This window comes from Protopterus annectens, chromosome 14.part0 (genome assembly GCF_019279795.1).
Source record: "Protopterus annectens isolate FY-2018-M chromosome 14.part0, PAN1.0, whole genome shotgun sequence".
Lineage (NCBI taxonomy): Eukaryota > Metazoa > Chordata > Ceratodontiformes > Protopteridae > Protopterus > Protopterus annectens.
The window spans coordinates 391,219,316-391,244,510 of record NC_056748.1 but is presented as its reverse complement, the minus strand read 5'-3'; the positions used below and the strand labels follow the sequence as shown (position 1 = coordinate 391,244,510).

At 35.1% G+C, this 25,195-nt stretch overlaps 1 protein-coding gene across 1 annotated transcript in view; it reads left to right on the top strand.

Moving 5' to 3' along the window:
• Window positions 1-25,195, top strand: part of HELLS (helicase, lymphoid specific) — a gene marked incomplete in the record, with an annotated part of 1,428,613 nt that overhangs the window by 9,884 nt on the left and 1,393,534 nt on the right. Inside the window, 1 exon segment of the mRNA XM_044056152.1 lies at window positions 5,256-5,339. Coding sequence (XP_043912087.1) covers window positions 5,256-5,339 — 84 coding nt within the window.

The window sequence follows — 25,195 nt, the reverse complement described above, 5'->3', positions numbered from 1 at the left end:
TCATAACATTCCTGTATTCTTCCCTTATAGGGCCCATGAGTACAACGCCTCATTCGGCATGTACCCACAGAGGTTCCTCACCAGGAGAATCCAGAGCTTCAAAAATCTACCATACACAGGCTAAAAGCCCTGTTCCTGTACTCTGTTTCATACAGACTCCTCAGAGGTGAACTCTGTCTGGCATACAAGGCGATCTCAGACCCCACCTTGATGGGACTGCTGCATATTCGCAAGTCAAGCTCCACTCGAGTAACCCGCATACTCTGCCTCAACCTGGTCTGTGACATCAATAGGACTTGGTGGCAGGACAGATTTGTGTCCCAGAGACTCCCCCATCTATGGAATAGACTCCCTCTCCACATCAAGCAGAGTACCGCTTTACCCCCTTTTTTAAGCACAATCTGGATAACTGGATGGGAAATAGAAAATACATCCCTGGGATTCCACCTGTGCTGGACAGGGGCATTGTGTGCTGAGTTTGTCTATGCATGGGCTAAACTCTTGACTAGCCTTATAAGGGCCTTCCTATGAATGCATCTATTTTTTTTTGTTATTTGAGTTTGATTGTGATGATCTAAATCTCAAGGAGGTTAATTGAGATTGTAGGTTCTGTAGTTCTTAAGTTTTTACTTATACCAGACTATAGTTTTACCATAAATATGCTTTTAGACCACCTCGAAGCATAATAATGTTTGTTTCAATGTCATTATTTGTCTCTAAGAAGTTGTTTAATTCTGATGATAACCATAGTTTGAAGTCTTTTAGTTTGCTGATACAGGCAGGAATTCTAGTTATAGTATTTAGTTTCGTGAAGTCTGTTTTGTATATCTAACATAAGACAATCATGGTCTGATAAAGGACAAGGAAGAACAGTAAATGATGTGAGCTTTAATTTTAAATAATTGGAGATAAGGACTTTATTCTGGTTTGAGTTTTAAATCTATGATCTGTGTGTGTATGACAGAATGATTGGTTATTTTTAGAGTTGTATGTATCGTACATATGAGACTTTATCCATTTTTTTTAAGAATATTAGCAGTGGATATTAGTGTAAGTGGGTGACTACTTGTTGTATTGGAATTATCTAATAAGCAGTTAAAATCACCCCCTAGAATAAGATTCCCTTTTGATATACTATTAATAAAGTCAAGATGTTGTTTGGCAGGTGAAGTACTGAATTCTGGGAACCAGTAAAGGTTAACAAGCGTCCAAATTCTATGATTGAATTTTAGGATAGTGATAGCTAGTAGTCCTTCAGGGTCTTCATGCTTCTATAATATTTGAGGACAGATGATAATATTCTTCCACAGGATCACAGCTCTTCTCCTTTTAGACTTACAAGTGTTTGGTTTCCAAACATCCTTCTCTCTATTTTTAAAATGGGTTTCCTGTAGGACTACATTTTGTGGTTTGTTTAATTTTATCTTAAAAGGTTTGACCTCTTCTTTGAATTATTGATGCCGTTTATATTAAATGAGGCTAAAGACAGACATGGTGAGTTATAGGAGTAGTTTATCCAATGGTCAGTAGTAATTGATTTTATTATCTCGAAGCATTCAATGAAAATGTTGGACTTCAAACTTTGATTTGTGTAAGTGACATGTTTGCAAGAATTATGACTAAATATGATGTGAAGTATATTATAATCGGGTCTTGAGTGCTGAAAGAAACAACAAAATAATTCTATTAAAAAATAGAGAAACATTCCCATTTTAAAAGATGTGATGGAATCAATCAAACTGCTTTCCCAAACCGTCATGAACAATACCCATCAACTTTAAAATGCACTAATAAATAGACTTGTACTATAAACATGCAATTGATTGAACAGTTTCGATTAAGTTATTAAAATATAGTGCAGAAAAAGGAGAAAGGCACATATATTAGCATCTTGAGTTGCATAGGAACTTCAACATCCAGTGTTGCATATCTTTGGCACGAATTACTATATGAGATCAAATGAGTTTTGAATAAGTACAAAATCTTTATCTACTGGCTAGAGTCAATAAGAATTAATGTTTTAATTATGTTATCCAAAAAGTAACTGGTAAAAAGAAAGCTGGGCACCCCATTTTATGATGTGTGTATGTATATATATGTGTGTATGTATATATATGTGTGTATGTGTGTGTGTGTATATATATATATATATATATATATATATATATATATATATATATATATATATATAGGGTTTATATTAGAATACGGAGCTGAAAATATCGAAGAAACAAAAAAACAAATTTTTTTCCTAAGGAAAGAATTTGGTTGTCCGTTTCTATTGCTTCTGTATTTTCAGCTCTGTGGTGGAAAGTTACGGGTCGTGTTCAGGTAAGTGTTCGATTGTGTGGACATGAGGGTTAGGTGAGTTAGGGTTAGGGCGCGGGTGAGGTAACTGTGCGATAGTGACGGACCTCAGGGTTAGGGCTTGGGTTAAGGTAAGTGGATAGTTAGTGGCGTATGTATAGTTTAGTGTAGGTTTAGGTGTATGTGTATGGATTGCTGTTTGGTGTGCTATTGTTTTGTGTGTGTGTGTGTGTGTGTGTGTGTGTGTGTGTGTGTGTGTGTTTTGGAACAGCAGATTTTTTCCCTAGGAAAAAATTTGCTGTTCTGAACACTCGAAATTTTGAATGTGTGTATGTGTGTGTATGTATGTATGTATGTGTGTATATATATATATATATATATATATATATATATATATGTGTGTATATATATATATATATATATATATATATATATATATATATATATATATATATATATATATATATATGGGTCCACTTTGTAAATTCGAAATATGGAAATCTCGAATTTCATTATTTCGAACTTACAAAGCCGAATGCTCAACTTTCCGAAACCGGCAGAAGCGTGAAATTCAAAATACTGAAGCACAGATATTTTGAATGTCTGCTTCCGGTGGTATGGTATGTGGATGTTTGGGTTTAATTTTGGTAAGTTTGCGTGTGCAAGTGTGTGTGTTTTGTGACTGTTATATGTGTGTTTGAGGGACTGTAAGATATGTGTGTGTTTAGTTTGTTTTTCTGTTTGTGCGATCTCAGAGTTAGAATATATAAGTGGAGGGGGATTTGGGGGCGCAGGGGGCTTTGATCCCCTGTTTATATGTAGTATTAGATTAATTTGATTGTGGGGGGGGGGTTGTGTATGTTTGTGTGTGTGTACTGTATGTGTAGCGTAATTAGGGGATTTTGAATTTCGTGGTTGTGTTTTCGAATTTTTGAGTTGTGGTTGGGTTTTCGGCTATGTGGTTTCGAAATACTGAAATTCGAGATTTCAGTATTTCGAAATTAAAAAGTGGACCTATATATATATATATATATATATATATATATATATATATATATATATATATATATATATATATATATATATATAGATTTATGCACACAGAAAGTATTGTGAACAACATTAATGAACATCGAAGGAGCCTGTATTCTGACTCGGGTATTATATCTAGTTAGGATATATCAGTCCAACTGTAAGTCTCTCATTTTGTATTTAAAAACATGTTAGTTAACCAACAGCTTGTGTAAAAAATCTTTGGGATGGTGTATGCATTTATAAAAAATGCATAAATGATTGCTTAAGCATAGTTATTCATCAATACTTAAATCTTTTGTTCACCTATATCATTCTAATAAAGTAAAAGCTGAATGTGAGAGTAAAAGGTCCCAACGATTTATCTTAGTTTAACATTAAGGGGCCTCACAATTACCTCAGTGAAAGTACATTATGTTAAGATGAATAGGTAATGTTGGACTGCATTTATTTTTATAGGATTAAAAGTCTGAATACATTATCCATATTATTTGTAGCAAGAATTGGTGAATAACCAAATCAATAAAGGGAAAGTGTGGTGACTACATTAATATGTGTTTAATGCAGACACTTCAGCACTGCAAAAATAAAACTTCATATAGGCTATTCTTATAATGACAATAATGCAGTGTCCTATAGCTACTAAGCATTGTTAGTTATGAGTCAGTGATGATTATTACGTTTTCTATATTATTAAAACAAACTTCTTTACATTGCACTTTCTTCTTCTGTGTAGATGCAAATAATTTATTATGTGTTGTATTCTAACCATTTATCTTGCATCTGTTTTTTCTTTTACTTCTGCAAGGTCTTCTTAACTTGCTCTTGCTTTCTAAACAGTCTCAGTTGAAGTGTAGCCCTTTTAGATATTTTACATATAATAGCAAAATTCCAACAGACTTTGTAATGGAGATGCAGGTTATATGTTCATTAAGGAAAATAACCTTATTAACTAGATTGTATTGATGTAACAATGCTTGCAGTCTTTAGTTTTACCACCAGAGACTTTAAATATCAACTCGTGTATTTTTAATCTATGTTAAATCTAGTTGTTTACACCTTTTATTCACCTTATAAAAGACAGATGATTCTTAGTTTTTTTTTTTTTTTGCTCAAGAGTCTTACATTTATCAAAGCTTCCGTATAGCCAAAATCCGCCGACTGGACTAGAACCGAGGCCACCATCTTAGTGCAGCTATCTTTAGTATCATAATAACATTAAACTGTGTGCTTATTTACCCACCCTAAGAGCTGTCAGCAAAAGTTCTGAGAAGTATTGTTTGAGAGTGGCATCCAGGCCAGTCTCACACATGTTCTTGTCCCCATAGTAATGAAGTTTCTTTTTTTTTTTTTCATGTAACTGAAAACTACAATTAGCAGAACTACAACACATTGCCAAAAAAATGTTATTAGATGACACCTGCATCTAGCCTTATGCAGCAGTATGAAAAAGCTGTTAACCAGGTTCTGCTGTATAAATACACTGTACTTGTCTTCAGTCTAATAGAGCTTCCTTGGCACTGAAGCTTGAGAGTAAAGTTATAACAAGATGTTCTGAAAAGCTTGCACAGTTGATCAAGAAACACTACTAGAGATTTTAAATAGTGTGTATATTTATGTTTCTAACTCTGGACTGATTTAAGCTTATACTTGTTTCTGTCAGCTTTAATTTAAATTTATAATCATATTAAACTTCTTTTTTAATTTCTAAACAACTTGAAATTAGTAACTTTAATTTAAATTTATAATCATATTAAACTTATTTTCTAATTTCTAAACATTAACTTGAAATTAGTAACTTTTTTGTATAAATAAAAGAATCTAACTTAAATGTAGCAGTCCAAGTGTTTTCAGCTTAACTTGGGAATTTGAAGCTAAGGGTGCAGCTGTAATACTGTTCCCTACTCTTCCTGTAGGGTGCAACATAGAACGGACCAACAGCTTTCAGTGAACTTAGAAAAGGGACAGCAGTTTAAAACTGGCTCAAGGGTCATCCCGAGGTAAGAAAAAGCTTTCCCTCAAATTTAAAGAATCTTCTTTGAGTAAAAAAAAAAAAAAAAAGGCAAAATAAAGCTAAAACAATGTCTGTTTCCTGGTTTACAGTCTCACAGATACTCTGACATTAATAAAACATTAAGTTTAGCATTTAAGGTTAAATAAACAAAAAATTATCCAGAGTAAGTTGTTGTGACACTTTATATTTGTAGTTCGTTAAATAAGCTGCATTAGTATTTTAATAAAGATTTATACATGTATGCAGCATGGAGTCCTCCCCAACTCACTTAAAGAAGCAGCTGCACACATTAGATTTACCAACAGTGGCTTATCTAGAAATCAACTTTTTTTTGTCTATAAATAATTTTATTATGCAATTTTAAGCAATTTTTAATATTATTGCTGTACTTTAATTATGTGCTCTGTGTGTTAAATGATATTTAAAAAGCATTAATTTCCGTAATGGTGCAGTAAGCATGAATTAAGAAACATTAATCACTAACAAACAAAAAAGATTTATTTATTTACCAGTTGATTCTTAGAGAGATGAACTGGCTGTGGCAGCTGGTGTCTCTGTTTTTTGTTTCTTCTTTTTGACTTCATTCCATGTATTTTTCTCAGGTGTTCTCTTTAACTCATTCACTCAATGGAGCTCAGAAAGGTTGCACTATAACTTCCAATAGGTGGCGCCCAAGTCTTTTGGCAGAATCAAATTATGTCCTCACATTTCAAGCAAATGTGCATATCTCAGGAACCGTAGGGATTATGAAAAAAGAATAAATGGCAAACTCTTCAGCACAAACTATTTTTATAGCAGTAGTATTCTTTAGATTCTAGATCTTAAACCTAATTTCATAAGTAACAGTAAATACAGTAACTTTTACATTTGTAATATTTTGTAAACAACTTACAATATCTCAGCAACCGCTCATGTTACACACATACTTTCAGCAGCATTTTATTCATCTATCTGAGCGTTTTCCTACAGGGTTAAGGAGTTTTGTCTGTGTTACTTGGTTGTTGAGATATTTAGAAAAATGTGAAAATTGTATCTATATAAATGAATATCATAAAAACAGCTAATATCTATTTACCTGCACTAGACAGAAGTCAGATATTAATGCAGTTGAGTTTGCTATTGTGTAAGCTTTAATATGTAATCCTTTTAAAACAGTGTATATAGCATGGTTTTGGAATTATTGATGCAAATATGAACAAGCAATATTTGACGCCTAGAGGCATCAGTAGGAACTAGCTGCAGATGCACCGGGAGGCGCCACTCTGATGTAATGAGTTAAAGAAGGCAGGGAAAAGTCCATATCGTCTGGGATGATTGTTGGATTACGGTTTGTTAAAAAGGAGATAGCTTCATCCAGGTTGTTAATGGTTCTTGCAGCAGAAAAGAGGTGCATTTTGATTTTTGCCGGATACAATATTTGGGCTCTAATGTTTTGCTTCAGATGTTTGACCAGTGGCCAGCATTTCTTCCTCATTTCCAGAATTCTCGCAGAGTAGTCATTGTTAAATGGTAAAATGGTTAAATTTTAATGGGGCTTTCCTTCAAGATGTTTTTAGCACTAGTTCCTTATCAAGGTAAGAAAAGAATTTTACAACAACAGATCTCGATGTTGCTGTGGAGGATGTGGGCACTGGTTTACCAGTTGCCATACGAGTTTTTTCTATGCCAAATGAGAGCTCCGCTTGTAAGTATAAAATTTTATGTATCCAATTATTCAAAACTAAAATCATCACCTTCTACCTTCTCTGGTGCTCTGAAAATTCAGCTATTGCACCTTCTCTCCTGATTTTCACGATCATCAGTTTTATTCATTAGTCATGTATTTTGTTTAAGAATAAAGTCTGTGTACAGTTCTTCCTCCTCTAATCTTCCATCTATGTCAGTTATGGCTGTCTCCATGTCCATTTTAATTTTGATGATGTTGAAGAAGGTCTCTAAAAACTTCAGTTTGTTTAGAACTATTCTTACTTAATTTCTCAAGGTTTTTGTTGGAAGTCATCTATCTTCAGTGATGGTGACTGCAGCGTGGAAGGTGCCAGCTGTAGTTCTTTCCTCAGTGCAGCACCAGATTGTGAAGACTTGGAGCTGTTAATTTTCCTTCATGTTTAGTCTCCAATAATTTGACAGGAATTGTTTGGAATAAAAACTTAAAAGTTTGTAAAGTTCAAGTTTACACTATTAGTAACTAGATTTTATAAAATGTATATATATTAGTTTAATTCCTGTTTATTATATTAATTTTATAGAGCTTAGCAAAAGTGCTGTGCTTAGCTGGCCATCTGGGGTTTGCCTGTATACTTTAATCTTGGTATGCATGTGCTCCAATTGTTATAATGTTGTTGTGTCTTTCGGCTTATCCCGGTTAGGGGTCGCCACAGTGGAACTCCAGTCTGCTAATGTTTGGTAGTGGATTTTTACGTGCCGAGTTACCAGCCCTGACGCACAACCTTCAACGAAGGCACGCCCATTCACGCATGCCTCCACACAGAAGACGCTCTAGCTGAGAATCGAACGCGACAACGTCTTGCTGTGAGGCTCCAACTGTTAAAAGTACTAAATTCCATCTTCTCCAGATTTATTTCTTACTTGTCATTTGCTAACTGATACAGTAAATAGCTTCTCTAAGGCAGCTGCAGTAATGTTGTCAGATGGCCCTAGTACTAGAAAAATCTGTGCCAGTAGAAGATTTCTACGACAACTTTGTCAACCAGGTTCATCCACCTGTAATATTTCAGTAGTTCCTGTAAACCTTTTACTACTGTCATCACAAATATGTAATCAAAATATCTCTGGTCTTAGTGTGTCAGTTTATAGATAATACTTCTTTTCCAGGTCCTTATGTATTATTAGGTAACCTTAATGCTGTTCTCCTTTCGTTAAACAAGCTAATCTCTTTTGTTTCATTTTATTTTGTTATTACAAACCGTGCTGTTAAATACGCTTCCTAATACTGCCATAATAAAGCATAATAACTAGTAAAAAAACGTAATCCTGTTTTGATAAAATGCATCTTATCTGTACAAAATCTATATTTTCTGCTTTCAGGGTTTTACATAAACCTTATGATCAGAAAAAAAAATACCATAATTCCTCCACTATCGTCAAATAAACCACTATTTGAAAAAAATAAAATCAAATCAATCCTAGTTGAGAAATGCTCCTGTAAGTGTCACCATTCCTTCCACTAGACAGTTTTGTAAAAAAAAAAAAAAATACAAAATTGAGCACCATTATTTTCCAGATCCTTCCCTTTCCTACTCCTTTTTGATATGCTATTAAAGTTTCCCCAAACAAAATAATTTACCAGTAGTAAGACCTCCATTTCCCATAAATGCCTACATTTTAATAGAGGACAGTATGTGCCTAAATATTCATTATTCTCCACTTATTTCTCTTTTATTCTCCACTTTTTTTTCAGATTTAGATTATAAAGGAGAATACTTGGATCTGTCACATTTGTAATGTGAAACTACCGCTAGAGAGTTAAGAATGAACATCATAACTCCAGAAAAATAATCTTCATTGTTAAAGACCAGTAACTTTTACCACCAAGAAAACTGAGAAGCATTCCTGATTGTGCCTTTATACTGTACTCAGATCTGGTAACGTACATATGTAACAGTTCCCTGTGTTCAACCATTTAGCTATTACTCATCACCTTAATGGATTAATCCAACTGCTAACATTTAAAGTAACATTTTACATGCTTTATGTTTTTCTTTGTCTTCATAGTTTTGTTTCTATTTTGATCTAGGACAGTAATATCCCCTCTCTCTCTGTTATTGTTAAGATTGCTTTGTTTAGTCAAATCCGCAGTTGCCTCATTCTTTATGACAATGAGCAGCATCCATGATACGCTGCCTGTATACTACATAAGCAGAAGAATAGCTTTGTATATCCCGGGACTGTATGAACTCCATACTCGTGTATATATATTTTGTTTTTTGTTCCATTTGCAAGAGGAGCAGACAAATGTCCACTCCCCACTAAACCTTCACCTACAATTTGAGGTAAAGGAGTCATTCTGTCACTTTCCAGACAATGTTCAGCATTATTTATGTTGGTTTTATTAGGTCTGGGACCACAAGTGTTCACTGGGCTCTCCATCTGCACTCTATGTACAAATCTAGCAACTGTTGCATGTTCAAACCACCATTATGTAAGGTAATAACTTCTGCTTCAGGCAGAAACAGCTTTTTTGTTTCTTGATTACCCTCCCACTTCAGTCTGACCACCACCATGTTGCACACAGCATCCTGTACACATCATGAATAGAGGAAGTTCTTAGATGCTCTGGACAAATTTCCTCTGTTAGTATAAATACCACCTTGGGTTACTCCTGAAAAGAGGATACTAACTTGGTGGGACTAACCCAGTCAACAAATGATAGATTAAAATAAATAAATAGAAGATGTGTTGAAGGGGAAAAAGGTGCTGGTTACAATACATTTTCAGTTTTGGTGTGTGCTTGCATGGATGCTGCTGTCTTTAGTTTTGGTTTTATCATGTGTTCTTCCAGTGCAGTAGGTGATTTGCAGAACATTGGCGAAGAGAGGACATCCTATGTTAAGGTTGTTTACTCCAGTAATACAGAAATATTGCAGGCTGGTTTACAAATCCTTTTTACAGCTTTAGGACAAATAGTGACTGTCCAGAGTAACTGTACTGACTCCTGTCAAACAGAAGATTAATATGGAGTTAGCAAGTCTCCTTTTTGAAACCTTGTCCTATTTCTAATGTAATCAAGGCGGATCTAGATGATGCCAGCAATGTCATCATAAAGTGTTTTACACTTTCTCCTTAATAAAAGATACTGGACAAAGTAAGTAAAGAAGATTCCCTTAAGAACAGAAAGAAAAAAATTATTGAGAAATTTGAAGCACTGTGAAAATAGTTTATAGTCATTCTTTAGTTTATAAATAAACCAAAAAATAAGCACCCTGGTAGTCCGTCTGCAGTCCGTTTTATTGTATAAAAAAATCAGTTAAGCGCTTTCATCAAACACAGTTGACTTCATCAGAACAAAAGCCTTTTGTTAAAAAGCAGTTTAAAACGACCATAATTGGTTAAAGACCATTAAATTAGCATAAATCATGACTGTTAATATTTAAAATAATCAGAGTAGGAAAAACCATTAGGTCAATATTATTCACTGTCATATTAGTAAAACAATATTTGAAAATAAGTATATTTTTTGAGGGGCAATATTTTCAGCAGGTAAAAGGTGAAGCTATGGGGGCCGCTTGTGCCCCCGTTTATGCTAACTTTGTTTTATTGGGTTGGGAAAGGGAATATGTTTTCAAAAGTGAATATTTCTCAGAGATTCTCTCCTATAACAGGTTTTTGGATGATATTTTTATTTTATGGAGAGGTAAAAAAGACTCTATACCTGCTTTCATTGAGCATTTGAACAGTACCACCACTTTTTTAAAATTTACCTTTGAATGTCATGATGAGGAAATTATCTGGATACAAAGATAGTGAAAGGAAAATAAGGTTTTATTTCTCGAGTATATCTTAAGAAAAACTTCTGCAATAGCCATTTACATTATAACAGCCATCACCCACCGTTTCAGAAAAAAGGCATCATTAAAGGTCAGGCTATTAGGATAGCCAGGATGACTTCCCAAAAAGAGAATGTAATAAATGAATTTGTACATGTGAAGGAAATGTTTTTAGATAGGGGTTATCCTGGTGAATTTATTGATTCCATTCTGAGAGATGTTCTGGATGAATGGGGTAAAAAATATATACCACTTTTAGGTAAGGGGTTAACAACCCCCCCAGGCAGGTGTAGATGGTGAGACAAATATTGATTTCCAACAAGCCTGTGTGATTCAATGTAGTCTCCTATACAATGGAGTTAAGAATATTCTTAGTAAAAACTGGAGTATTTTCAAAACCAACAATGAGGTGTACCAAGTTTTGGGTGAAAACCCCACTTTTTCTACCAAAATAGGACCTAATTTAAAGTTGGTTTTAGAAAGGAAAATTAGTAATGGTGGAGCTAACAACAACCTAAATGTTACCAGACCCTGTGGTAGATGTTCTTATTGCCATTGCATTCTACAGGGTACCTCTATTACCTTGGCTAATGAAAATGGTAATACTTTGTTTTTCAGGAGAGGAAACTTTTTCCAGCAAACTAGTATATCTTGCGAAATGTAATGCCTGCATTTCATTTCATGTTGGAAAGACTGAGAGGCTTCTTAAATCCAGAATATATGAGCATCTATATGATGTAAAAATAAAAGAGAAGCAAATGCCCTGTTTAGACATAGTTTACAGTGTGAAGGTTTTTCTGGTTTTAAGTTTGCCATTCTGGACACTGTGCAAGTAGATTCAGGAGGGGGGATTGGCAAAATGTATTGTGTAAAAAAAAAAAAAAAAAAAAGAGCTGTTGTGGCAGTTAAGGTTGGCTGCAAATATACATCCAGGGTTAAATGATTACTTGACTATCCTGCCAGTATTAAAAGAAAAAGCAGGACGAGTCTAAGTCCCTTCATTTGTTTTATTGTTTTACTAATATGACAGTGAATAATATTGACCTAATGGTTTTTCCTACTCTGATTATTTTAAATATTAATATTCATGATTTATGCTAATTTAACATTTTTATTGGCTGTTTTTTAACCAATTATGGTTGTCTTAAACCTATTTAAACTGCTTTTTAAGAAAAGGCCTTTATTCTGATGAAGTCAACTGTGTATGATGAAAGCGCTTAGCTGATTTTTTATACAATAAAATGGACTGGAGACTTGACTACCAGGGTGCTTATTTTTTGGTTTATTTGTTTTTTTGGTAAGCACTTTTACACCACTTTACTGGTTTTATAGTTTCATTTGTAGTGTTTTGAGCATCCTGGATTCTCCTGAACCTTTGGAGTTTTCACCAGTCATTGATTCTGGGCATCACCTGGAACTTTTGGAGCTCAAAAGGGACGTGGCTGAGTTAAAGGGCGAGTTAACTAAGCTTATTGAGCTGTTTTCACAACAGCACAGTCACCAGAGTGGTTCACTTGGTTAAGGCAGTTGTGTGGAGGCTGTACAAGTGAATGGAGGAGGCTCCTGCTCCCAACGTAATGAAAACTTTTCAAATAAATTGGGCAGCTGTTCACGCGCTTCTGGGAGGCGTGGTAATATCATCGTGACAGCCGAGGTCTGTCATGGTGACGGAAAACAGCGTTTTCCGTGTAATGGGGATGATTTTTTGAATTTTAACCAGCAAAGCCATTTGAGGAAGGATTTAGGCACTAATTGTGCCGTTTACTTTGGCAAAGACCTTGATGCTATTTTTGATGGCGTTATTGAGCAGCCGCGACAGGGGGAGCAGAAACAAACTGGTACCGGTAACCTTATTCAAGATTCTATTCCCCCTAAATTGACTAATTGCAATTCTGAAGGGAGATTTGATCACAGCAGTGTGCTCCCTGAGCAGAGAGTTACTTTTAATGGGCATTCTTCTTGTCCTAGGAATGATAACAACTGTAACCAGAATACAAGGTGGACTAGCTGTAAATATGGTGCCCTGTTTAAAAAGAACTTCAAAAACTTTGTTTTCAGTGAACCACACAAGGCACCAGGGACAATATCTGGCAAGGACAGTTGTGACAATAACCATTTCAAATCTTTGAAAGACATGATTTATGTGTTTGAGAAAAAATTGTTTAAATTTAAAATGTCTCCAATATAAATTGTTTATTTTAAGGAATGTCTGTGTTTACAAGTGGTACCGCAGGGGTTACGGGTGTATAGATTACCGTTTGGATTACATTATGATGCTGATGTTGTTGGAAATTTTGTTAAACTTTTTGATAAATGGGGGTTTCAACTATTTAAAGTTGTGCATTTTCATGAACAGATGGAACAATAGGCTTCAAAAAGAAGTAGAGGAGTTAAATGGTATGATTTTAGGTGATTTTGTTATTGTTTTCCCAATATGAAGGGCTTTATAATAAAATTATTGACAGGGTAGAGAAAAAATGCAATATTTATTTTTTAATAAAAAATCAAGGAAGTTGGATAGGGATCTTGAGCAATACAAAAATCATAAAGTGTACCCTACTAATAACCTTGGTTTTAGACATACAGATTCTGATTAAAGTGGGTTTCATTCCCAGTTTGATGGTAATCATAGGACCATGTCTGGTATAGAAGGGGACGATGAGAACAGGTATTTTGGAGAAGAAGAGATGGTGGATTGGTCCTGATCAACAGGATTTTCCAGTTTTAAGGCACTCCGAAAGAATAGCAAACAAGAAGCAAGGGAGACAAACTACATACAGCAAAGTGGCACAGTACCAGAAAGGTTTCCCCATGTGGCAGACAGGGAGGTATCAATATTAGGGAACGAAGGGCAGGACATTCTCCATACCTCCTATGGTTTCAATATTTACAACTACACTGATAGGATTATTACAGATGAATTTTTTACAACTACACTGATAGGATTATTACAGATGAATTTTTTACAACTACACTGATAGGATTATTACAGATGAATTTTTTACGTTATAGTTTTCAGTTCTGAGGATTGTACCATTGTCATGCAGCAAATTTTGTTTAATGTCGAAAGTTACTCTCAAGTTTCCATAAACCAAATACACATTTCTTATCAATGTATTGATAGCTTTTTATATGAATATGTATTAGATCAAAGAATTTCCAAAGAGCTTTATGATTTTTTTTCTAATTCACATCCCAAAGTACCGGTTATGTTTGGGATACCAAAAGTACACAAGAGTATCCTGGCCCCTCCATTTAGACCAATAGTGGCAGCTGGAGGTTCTAAAACACACAATTTAGCTGTCTATATAGACAGAATGATAAAGCATATTGTGGATGGGGTACCACATTTGGTTAAAGATTCATGGGACTTCTGGGGCAATTAAAATCAGAATTATGGTCCCCAGGAGTTACTTTTTTGACTATTGGTGTCCAGGATATTTTTTCCTGTATTCCCAAACAAGAAGGTTTAGCGATATTTGAGGATGTACTTTTTACGTGTTCCCACCTACAACATGATCAGGTTACCATGCTGTGTGAAATTATGGCCCTCATTCTTGAAAATAATTGGTAAAAGGTGTAGCTATGGAGGCCGCTTGTGTCCCCGTTTATGCTAACCTTGTTTTATTTTATTGTGAAAGGGAATATGTTTTCAAAAGTGAATATTTCTCAGATATTCTCTCTTATAACAGGTTTTTAGATGGAGAGGTAAAAAAGACTCTCTATATATATCTGCTTTCATTGAGTATTTGAACAGTACCACCACTTTTTAAAAAATTACCTTTGAATGTCATGACGAGGAAATAAATTACTTGGATACAAAGATAATAAAAGGAAAAAAAGGTTTTATTTTTCGTGTATATCGTAAGAAAACCTTCTGCAATAGCTATTTACATTGTAACAGCCATCACCCACTGTTTCAGAAGAAAGGCATCATTAAAGGTTAGGAATTTGTACATCTGAAGAAAATGTTTTTAGGTAGGGGTTATCCTGGTGAATTTATTGATGCCATTCTAAGAGAAGTTCTGGATGGCTGGGGTAAAAAATATATACCACTTGTAGGTAAGGGGTTAACCCCACCCCCCCAGGCAGGTGTAGATGGTGGGGCAAATAATAATTTCCAACAAGCCTGTGTGATTCAGTATAGTCCCCTTTACAATGGGGTTAAGAATATTCTTAATAAAAACTAGAGTATTTTCAAACCAACAATGAGGTGTACCAAGTTTTTCGGTGAAAACCCCACTTTTTCTACCAAAATAGGACCTAATTTAAAGTTGGCTTTAGAAAGGAAAACTAGTAATGGTGGAGCTAACAACAACCTAAATGTTACCAGACCCTGTGGTAGATGTTCTTATTGCCATTGCATTCTACAGGGTACCTCTATTACCTTGGCTAATGAAAATAGTAATACTTTGTTTTTCAGGAAAGGAAACTGTTTTTCCAGCAAACTAGTACATCTTGCCAAATGTAATACTTGCATTTCATTTTATGTTGGAAAGACTGAGAGGCTTCTTAAATCCAGAATATATGAGCATCTATATGATATAAAAAATAAGAGAGAAACTAATGCCCTGTTTAGACATAGTTTTACAGTGTGAAGGTATTTCTGGGTTTAAGTTTGCCATTCTGAACACCGTGCAAGTAGATTCAAGAGGGGGGATTGACAAAATGGATTGTGTTATATAAAAAAAAAAAAAAAAAAAAAAAAAAAACCTGTTGTGGCAGTTAAGGTTGGCTGCAAATGTACATCCAGGGTTAAATGATTACTTGACTATTCTGCCAGTATTAAAAGAAAAAGCAGGACATGTCCAAGTCCCTTCATTTGTTTTATTGTTTTACTAATATGACAGTGAATAACGACCTATAGGTTTTTCCTACTCTGATTATTTCAAATATTAATATTCATGATTTATGCTAATGTAATGGTTTTTATTGGCTGTTTTTATGGTTGTTTTAAACCTAAAACTTTAACTAATTTTTTATGCAATAAAACTGACTGGAGACTGACTACTAGGGTGCTTATTTTTTGGTTTATTAGTTTTTTTGGTAAGCACTTTTACACCACTTTACTTTTACACCACTTTACTGGTTTCATTCTTTAGATTGTTAATCAGTAGAATGATGCTTCTAAGACTCCTAATGTTTGCTCCAAAGCAGTCAGTTTTTAGGAGGGAGTATGAGAATACAGATCAAGCCACCTTTGAGGAAGTCTCTTTGACACATCCATAAACAAAGAGGTGAACTTTATAGCACCAGCATCAGAAATTGGTTCTATTTCAGAACTGCGATTAAAGGTAACAGGAGATTCTGTGAACCAATGTAGGTACACTGGAAGAGAAGAGAGCCTGCATGTGGTGACACGTCCTATAGGTGCAGGTTCCAGGAACAGAGGCGGAGGATCCATTATTATACAACTGGCAGTATTATCATATCGATCGACTTTAAACAAAAGGCATTTTTTTCTTGTGGGATGTTTTGCTGATCGTCACAGTTCCTTAAATCAGTCGAACCGGAGTTCTGTTTTAAGGAATTAACCTTCATGCATACTAGCTTGGCCCTGAAGATCATGTCTTACTTTACAATGTTCAGAAGAAAACTTAATTTGGTATTTTTATTTCAGGTTGATTGAGACTTATTTGGGTTAAAAGTGATGTTGCAGTGGCTTAGAAAGTGCCTTTAAACTGAGGTTAGACATGGGCATTGATAAAGACAAGCTTTCGTTGTGGGCAAAGGTAAGAAATTTTCATTTGGATTCATGTGCCATAACGGGGAGGCAGTTAGTAAAAACTGGAAATTTTTTATTGGAAGGTGAGAAGATTAAACACTAGTATATGAAACTGCTACTTTTGTTCGTAAAATAAATGGTAGTATTGTACTGATGTTAGAACATGGTCACAACACTAATGAACTGTATATTGCTAAGTAGAATGATGGAGTTAAAGGAAAAAGTGCAGGTTTGTAGCTAATTCACGTTTTTCTGAAAAAATATGGGTAAAAGCTTTGAGTTTCCTAGGTACTTCAGTTGTGCTTCATGTAGCTGGTTGCTGTTCTTGCCCGCCTTTTAAATTAAAAGTAGGAGTTTATCAGCACAATTATGCAGTCCTTAATTTATTTAACATTTGTTTTTTTTTTATTTTTAAATAAAGTATGTCAGCAGAATTATGCTGTTGTTAAAGATGAAAAAATGCACTGTTTAAGCATTTGTTGTATTGTGCCAGTTCTACACAACTTAGAAAAAAAGATATTTTAAAACAAGTTTATTTGGATGAGTGTAGAGTAGCTCTAACTAATGCCCTTGTTTACAGTGAATATGGCTGGCAAGTCGTATTCATTTATGTGCTATTCCAGGATTAAATAAGCATGTACATTTTAAGACTTTGCTTAAAATTCCCCTGTTAAGCTCTTAGTAATGGTCTTGATTTTTCCATTTTGTTTAGTGAAAGTTTGTGTCTGTGCAAGTAATGTTTTTTGAACTGTTTTTAATTTCTTAATTGTCTGAAGAAGTCTCTCTCAGGTTTATGAGACCAAGTACTTGCCATAAAACAGATGATTATCATTTGATTGCTGCTGCTGGTGCAGCCTTAGCTGTACAGTTATATCTTGCATAGGATATAACAGCCAAGACGGCTCCCAGTGCTGAAGGGCACCTTCACATGGCAAGCCGTTCAGACCATTCTTGTCACCGAAGAGAGCTCCTCATGTAGGCTTTTGAAGAAGATTGTTTGCTAGTATTTCCCCATCACTGGGCAGATAAGTTTCCATATGGAAAGAAACCTTCTACAATTTATTTTATGGCACATAATTTTTTTGTGAAATTTGTTTTATGCCAGGATATTTTTTGAACTGCCACATGACTTAGTAGACTGGTTGTACTTTTCACTTTAGTGTTAAACTTGTTACAAGTACTGTATTGTTTTTCTTTTCTTTCATGAATAAATCTTCTTTTGTTTTAATTGCTGTTAGGGTATGTGTAGGCAGTGGCTTGTGGTGAAAACCCTTTTTTAACTGTTTGACACTGTCAGTGGTATCCAGACTTCATGCTTCATTCTCGGTCTTTAAATGTGACAACTTACCAGTACCTCAATTCTTCCTTCCTCCAGCCCCAAAAAGAACAAAATTTCTTGATGGCATTTGCCCCTTCAAAAAGCAGCAGATTTGTTTCATCTGCAGATTGGTGACTGTACTAATGGCCTTTCCAGTTTCTTTGAAATATTTGTTTTATTACAAATGTAACTCCTGGAGGATGTTGTTATAGCCTGTAACATACTGGACAGCCAGACTGCAGCCCCTTTCAAGGCAGGTACATTGTATAAAGTTCTTCAGTCTTACAATTTTTTTCTAAACTCAGATAATGCTGCTGCAGCTGATGTGATGTCAGTGCATAATTTTTCCACCACTAGGCTAGATGAGTTAAGAGATCACACTCGGACTGATCCAATTTTACAGAAGCTCAATCACTGTATTAATGTCATTTGGCTGTCAAAGCAAACTAGTGTCTAAATTGAAGTGCAGTAGTATTTTACTTACAAAGATGAATTGTTGGTGGAAGATGGCATTATTTTCAAAGGTCCTAAAATTGTTGTTCCTGCTTCCTTCCAGCAAGAATATATCTAGATTTTGCATCGCAGTCACCCAGGGTCAACACCCACAAAGAGAAGAGCAAGAGAATTGATATTTTGGCCTTCACTACTAAAAGACATTGATAGAGTTCTTTCTTCTTGTTCAGTATGCAATAATGCCAGATCACATTTGCAAAGAGAACCGCTTCAGCTAAGTCCAGTTCCTGAACTACCTTGGTCTGCTATCGCAACTGATATCTTTGAGTGGAATAATCAATACTACTTTGTTTTTTTAGACTCTTATTCAAATTGGTTTGATTGATCTACCAACGAACCAAGAAGCACAGGAAAACTGCAGAAAATGCCACCAATCACTCAAGAATTGCTAGTCGCAAATGTAAATTACATTCAAAGTCCAAAAATCTTGGTAGTTAGGTAGTTGTCTTCAGTGCCAATACCAAACAAGAAAAGCCAGTAGAAAAAGTCAAAAGTGCTTTAATTTGATAGACCACAATAAAAGCGGCTTTAGCCTGGTGTGTCCCAGGCTTTATCAAGTTACAAGTATAATGTGGCCATCCCTTTATTTATATCCTGGGATAGGCCAGTCAATTAATTAATTAACCATTTCAAGCCTTGACAAGAAAAACTTTGTAATATCTTAAAGTATTAAAATGTATATACCATGTCTAAAATGTAATGTATAAAAAATGCACAAGAATAAATGATCTATATACATTATATGCTAGTTAATAAATAAGAACATATGAAACTAAATTATATATCATAATACTTTAGTATAACATTTATATCTACTGTGTACCAGTTAAAACTCTAATAAACACAGTATTAGATTAGTTAACTAATCAATAAGACATAATTTTGTCAAAAAATTGTATAAAAATCATTAAAAATCATTTAAAAGACTGTGACTCAACCAATGTGTTCCACATAGTCTACCAAAAAACATATCATTCCTGCTCAATATTGTCACATGGTAATAATAAATAAATGCTCATAACAACAGTAAAACAGTGTACAAACTAGATAGGTCCTAGGTGCTACTTTGTTTTAACCTAAAAGAATGATGTCAATCTGTCAGAAAATGAAAATAATAAAACTCCATATCTATAGTCCTATAATTGTTTATTTCTAATTTTAAGTACACTTTTAAACTGACCGCATCATTAAGACCTGGGAATTTGGTCGCATCCAACTGTAATTGCCACATCAATTCCCGATGCTCCAAGAAATTCTCCCAGTCTCCCCCTCTGGGGTCAGAGCTCACCCTCTCCAAAATAAAGAATTTTATCACCATGTTGCTACACTTTAAAGCATGCCTAAAAAAGGCATTACTTTCCTTTTTCTTTTCTATCTCGTATGTATGTTCATAGATTCTTTTTCTAATAGTTCTAGTTGTCTTTCCTACATAAAATGCGGAACATGTAATACACGTCCCCAGGTAAACCACTCCAAAAGAGTTGCAATTAAAATGTTCCCTTGCCCTCAATATACGGCCTCTAGATGGAATGTGTATTTGGCCTTCATTTAGTAAGTAAGGGCATTGTTTACATAGCCCACACTTGAAGGAGCCTTTCCTTCTACATGTGTTGTTACTATTGTTAATCATATGGTTATGACCAGCCTGCTCAAATATATCTTTTAAATTCTTGTCACGTTTTCTAATAAACTGAATTTTTTCGGGGAGCCAAGGTTTGATGTCATTTTGGGACATAAGTATTGGCCAGAACATGTTCATTGTATGCTCAATACATTCTGCATCTCCAGAATAAGTGTAAACAAACCCTCTAGAAATCGCCTCATGCTCCTGTCTGTTGTTGTTAGGTAATGGTAACCCACGACCTAATAAAGGCGGGTAATGTGAATCTCTCTTTGTTTTAATCTCATCCACACATGATTTAATCAACCATACCGGGTACCCCCTTTCCTCAAAGAGTAAAGATAGATTCTGGATTTCATTCTCAAATAAATTCAGACTACTACATATTCTTGAGGTTCGAATCATCTGCCCTCTAACTATTCCCCTCTTGGTATAATGTGGATGGAAACTATCGAAATGCAAAAATGCGTTCGAAAAAGTTTGTATGTAGGAAAGACAACTAGAACTATTAGAAAAAGAATCTATGAACATACATACGAGATAGAAAAGAAAAAGGAAAGTAATGCCTTTTTTAGGCATGCTTTAAAGTGTAGCAACATGGTGATAAAATTCTTTATTTTGGAGAGGGTGAGCTCTGACCCCAGAGGGGGAGACTGGGAGAATTTCTTGGAGCATCGGGAATTGATGTGGCAATTACAGTTGGATGCGACCAAATTCCCAGGTCTTAATGATGCGGTCAGTTTAAAAAGTGTACTTAAAATTAGAAATAAACAATTATAGGACTATAGATATGGAGTTTTATTATTTTCATTTTCTGACAGATTGACATCATTCTTTTAGGTTAAAACAAAGTAGCACCTAGGACCTATCTAGTTTGTACACTGTTTTACTGTTGTTATGAGCATTTATTTATTATTACCATGTGACAATATTGAGCAGGAATGATATGTTTTTTGGTAGACTATGTGGAACACATTGGTTGAGTCACAGTCTTTTAAATGATTTTTAATGATTTTTATACAATTTTTTGACAATTATGTCTTATTGATTAGTTAACTAATCTAATACTGTGTTTATTAGAGTTTTTTAACTGGTACACAGTAGATATAAATGTTATACTAAAGTATTATGATATATAATTTAGTTTCATATGTTCTTATTTATTAACTAGCATATAATGTATATAGATCATTTATTCTTGTGCATTTTTTATACATTACATTTTAGACATGGTATATACATTTTAATACTTTAAGATATTACAAAAAGTTTTTCTTGTCAAGGCTTGAAATGGTTAATTAATTAATTGACTGGCCTATCCCAGGATATAAATAAAGGGGATGGCCACATTATACTTGTAACTTGATAAAGCCTGGGACACACCAGGCCAGCGCCGCTTTTATTGTGGTCTATCAAATTAAAGCACTTTTGACTTTTTCTACTGGCTTTTCTTGTTTGGTATTGGCACTGAAGACAACTACCTAACTACCAAGATTTTTGGACTTTGAATGTAATTTACATTTGCGACTAGCAATTCTTGAGTGATTGGTGGCATTTTCTGCAGTTTTCCTGTGCTTCTTGGTTCGTTACTAGTTTCTTGGTAGTTCCGTTTACTTCGTTTGTTCATGGCAGAAGTTCCGGATACTGTGGACTGTATGCAGACACCAGCGTTGTTGCGTGACGAGCCTGAAGAGGCCCCAGTAACACGGAAGGAGTTCAACCGTGTTTTACAGCTACTAACACAAATCAGCAATGCTATGAGCAATAGCAACGATGTCCGGAACACAGCGATTCCGGGAAACCAGCAACATGAAGCGTTACTTAACAGGGGTATGGACAACATTCAGGAGCCGAACGGCGCTGGAAGTAATCAGGGTTTTGCAACTACAACAACAGCTACGGGGAACGCTAATAAGGAGAGGGAACGTAACAAAACTACCGCTCCATTTAACACCAATGGAGGAACTTTTAATTTTAAAGCTTGGACTGAGTTTCAACCAAGCTTTAAGCAAGGTACTGTAACCACAAGTTATAACAAACTGGACTCAAATTTTGATGAGTTCAACAAAAAACTTTACTTATATAAAAATGCACAGTTGGAGATTAATTATTTATCTGAATGTCTAAAGGTGCAAAGAGTACCAAAAGGTTTACGGGTGTATAAATTTCCTAATGGAGCTAAGCTTGGCTCAGACCTACATTCACAACTAGTTGAACTGTTTAATCGAACAGGTCTTGAAATGTTGGAACTTATGATAAACGATTATCAGAACAAAGCTAACAACATTTTAAATGAGTTAACTGAATTGAATGATACTATTGTTAAGCATAAGAACTTTTTAGGTTACAAAAAGAAATATGATGATGTTTTCCTAGAGGTAGACCAACACTGCCTAAAAGTTTTGGAAAGAAAAACTAGGAAGTTGGAAAGGGACCTTCAAGAATACAGGGATGGTAAGGCATATCCTTCACCAATGGGTCACAATTCAAACACATCAAACAATGTTAATGTAGACAACATTGGAAGGTACGACAATAACACCAGTACCCCTGATATGGACCCTCCTAGGAGGAGTGAGCGGCTGGCCCAAAAGGGTGGTAACAGCTCCCCTCATTTTTTTCAGTTTCCCCAGGGCAGACCGATGGGGAGGAATCAGGCACCCTACCAACAGAATTGGGGGAGAGGACGCAGATAACGATGTTTTCTGGCGAATTATGTAATGATACAAATCACCAACCAGATATCTCGAGTTTACTAGAACTGGACCACAATTACACCCCAAGACAGACAGAGTTGGTAATGAACAACTCGGGGGATGGGGCACTTAACATCTCTATGGGTGACCACTCCCTTTATGGAGATAGTACAGATGTTGATAATAACTGCAAGGTGGTAACTAGTAACAACTTGACCCTTTACAATTTTACTGGTTTAGATATCACCTCAGAATTTTTTGATTTATTTACCAAAGGTTTTCAGTTTGTCCCTGCAAAATCTTCTAATTTATCTAAATTATTAGTTGAACTGAAGCTATTTATTAGGAATTTAAATTTGGCTATTTATTTTAAAGGGCAGAACGGTATTGATAATTCTTTACACAGAAGTAGCACATTTAATCCACCCACTCACCCTAGTCTGAGAATTTATGAGGAATTAGTGGAAAAAGAACTCAGAAGGAATTGTGGTACATCTCTGAATTCTAGGATGGTCAATTTAGATATGAAATTGGAAGAAGTAGTGAATATTTTGAAAGACAACAGGACTCGAGTAATGAAAGCAGATAAAGGCGGGGGGGTGGTTTTGATGCAACAGTTCGATTATGAGAATTGTATTCATGATATATTACAAGATTATAATACTTACGAACAAGTATCAAAGAATGAAGTTAATGTGGCTTATGCCAAGATTAATTACATGTTGAAAGATCATTTATTTCAAGGTTGCATCAATGAGAAGTTATTTAATTACCTTCAGGTTTCTAACCCCAGAATTCCGATTATTTTCGGAATACCGAAGGTCCACAAAGGGTTAGCACCCTTAAAATTCCGCCCTGTGGTTTCAGGTGCAGGTGGTATCACCGAACCTTTAAGTAAATTTGTTGAATTTTGGCTGAAAAGTTTTGTCTCCCTATTACCATACATCTGTAAAGATTCTTGGGAATTCCTGGCTAGCATACCTTTAGACAGATACCATCCTGATTTGTTAATGATAACCATCGATGTCATCGAACTGTTCCCTAGCATACCCCATAACATTGGTATGGAGTGGTTCACGGAAACGTTGGCCACTAAATCAGGATTTAACAACAATATGGTCAACTTAATAGTGGAATTCATGGAAATTATTTTGAATAATAATTACATCTTTTTCAACGGAGAATTCTTTAGGCAGTGTAAGGGGGTGGCAATGGGTGCTCCATGTGCCTCCTCCTACGCCAACATTGTACTGCACAGATGGGAGTCTGAATTCATTCATGCTTCGGCTTGGAAGGAAAACATAATTTTTTATAAGCGTTACCTGGATGATTTGTGCCTATTATGGCAAGGTTCTAAGGATAGTTTCTTGGAGTTTTTCAACCATTTAAACTCCTCTACCAACTTTTTAGCTTTCACTTACAAGCTCAGTGACCATTCCCTGAATTATCTTGATGTCACTTTGGTGAAAGATTTGAATCATCACACATTTACATCTCAGATCTTCAGAAAAGAAACTTTTTGAACGCATTTTGCATTTCGATAGTTTCCATCCACATTATACCAAGAGGGAATAGTTAGAGGGCAGATGATTCGAACCTCAAGAATATGTAGTAGTCTGAATTTATTTGAGAATGAAATCCAGAATCTATCTTTACTCTTTGAGGAAAGGGGATACCCGGTATGGTTGATTAAATCATGTGTGGATGAGATTAAAACAAAGAGAGATTCACATTACCCGCCTTTATTAGGTCGTGGGTTACCATTACCTAACAACAACAGACAGGAACATGAGGCGATTTCTAGAGGGTTTGTTTACACTTATTCTGGAGATGCAGAATGTATTGAGCATACAATGAACATGTTCTGGCCAATACTTATGTCCCAAAATGACATCAAACCTTGGCTCCCCGAAAAAATTCAATTTATTAGAAAACGTGACAAGAATTTAAAAGATATATTTGAGCAGGCTGGTCATAACCATATGATTAACAATAGTAACAACACATGTAGAAGGAAAGGCTCCTTCAAGTGTGGGCTATGTAAACAATGCCCTTACTTACTAAATGAAGGCCAAATACACATTCCATCTAGAGGCCGTATATTGAGGGCAAGGGAACATTTTAATTGCAACTCTTTTGGAGTGGTTTACCTGGGGACGTGTATTACATGTTCCGCATTTTATGTAGGAAAGACAACTAGAACTATTAGAAAAAGAATCTATGAACATACATACGAGATAGAAAAGAAAAAGGAAAGTAATGCCTTTTTTAGGCATGCTTTAAAGTGTAGCAACATGGTGATAAAATTCTTTATTTTGGAGAGGGTGAGCTCTGACCCCAGAGGGGGAGACTGGGAGAATTTCTTGGAGCATCGGGAATTGATGTGGCAATTACAGTTGGATGCGACCAAATTCCCAGGTCTTAATGATGCGGTCAGTTTAAAAAGTGTACTTAAAATTAGAAAT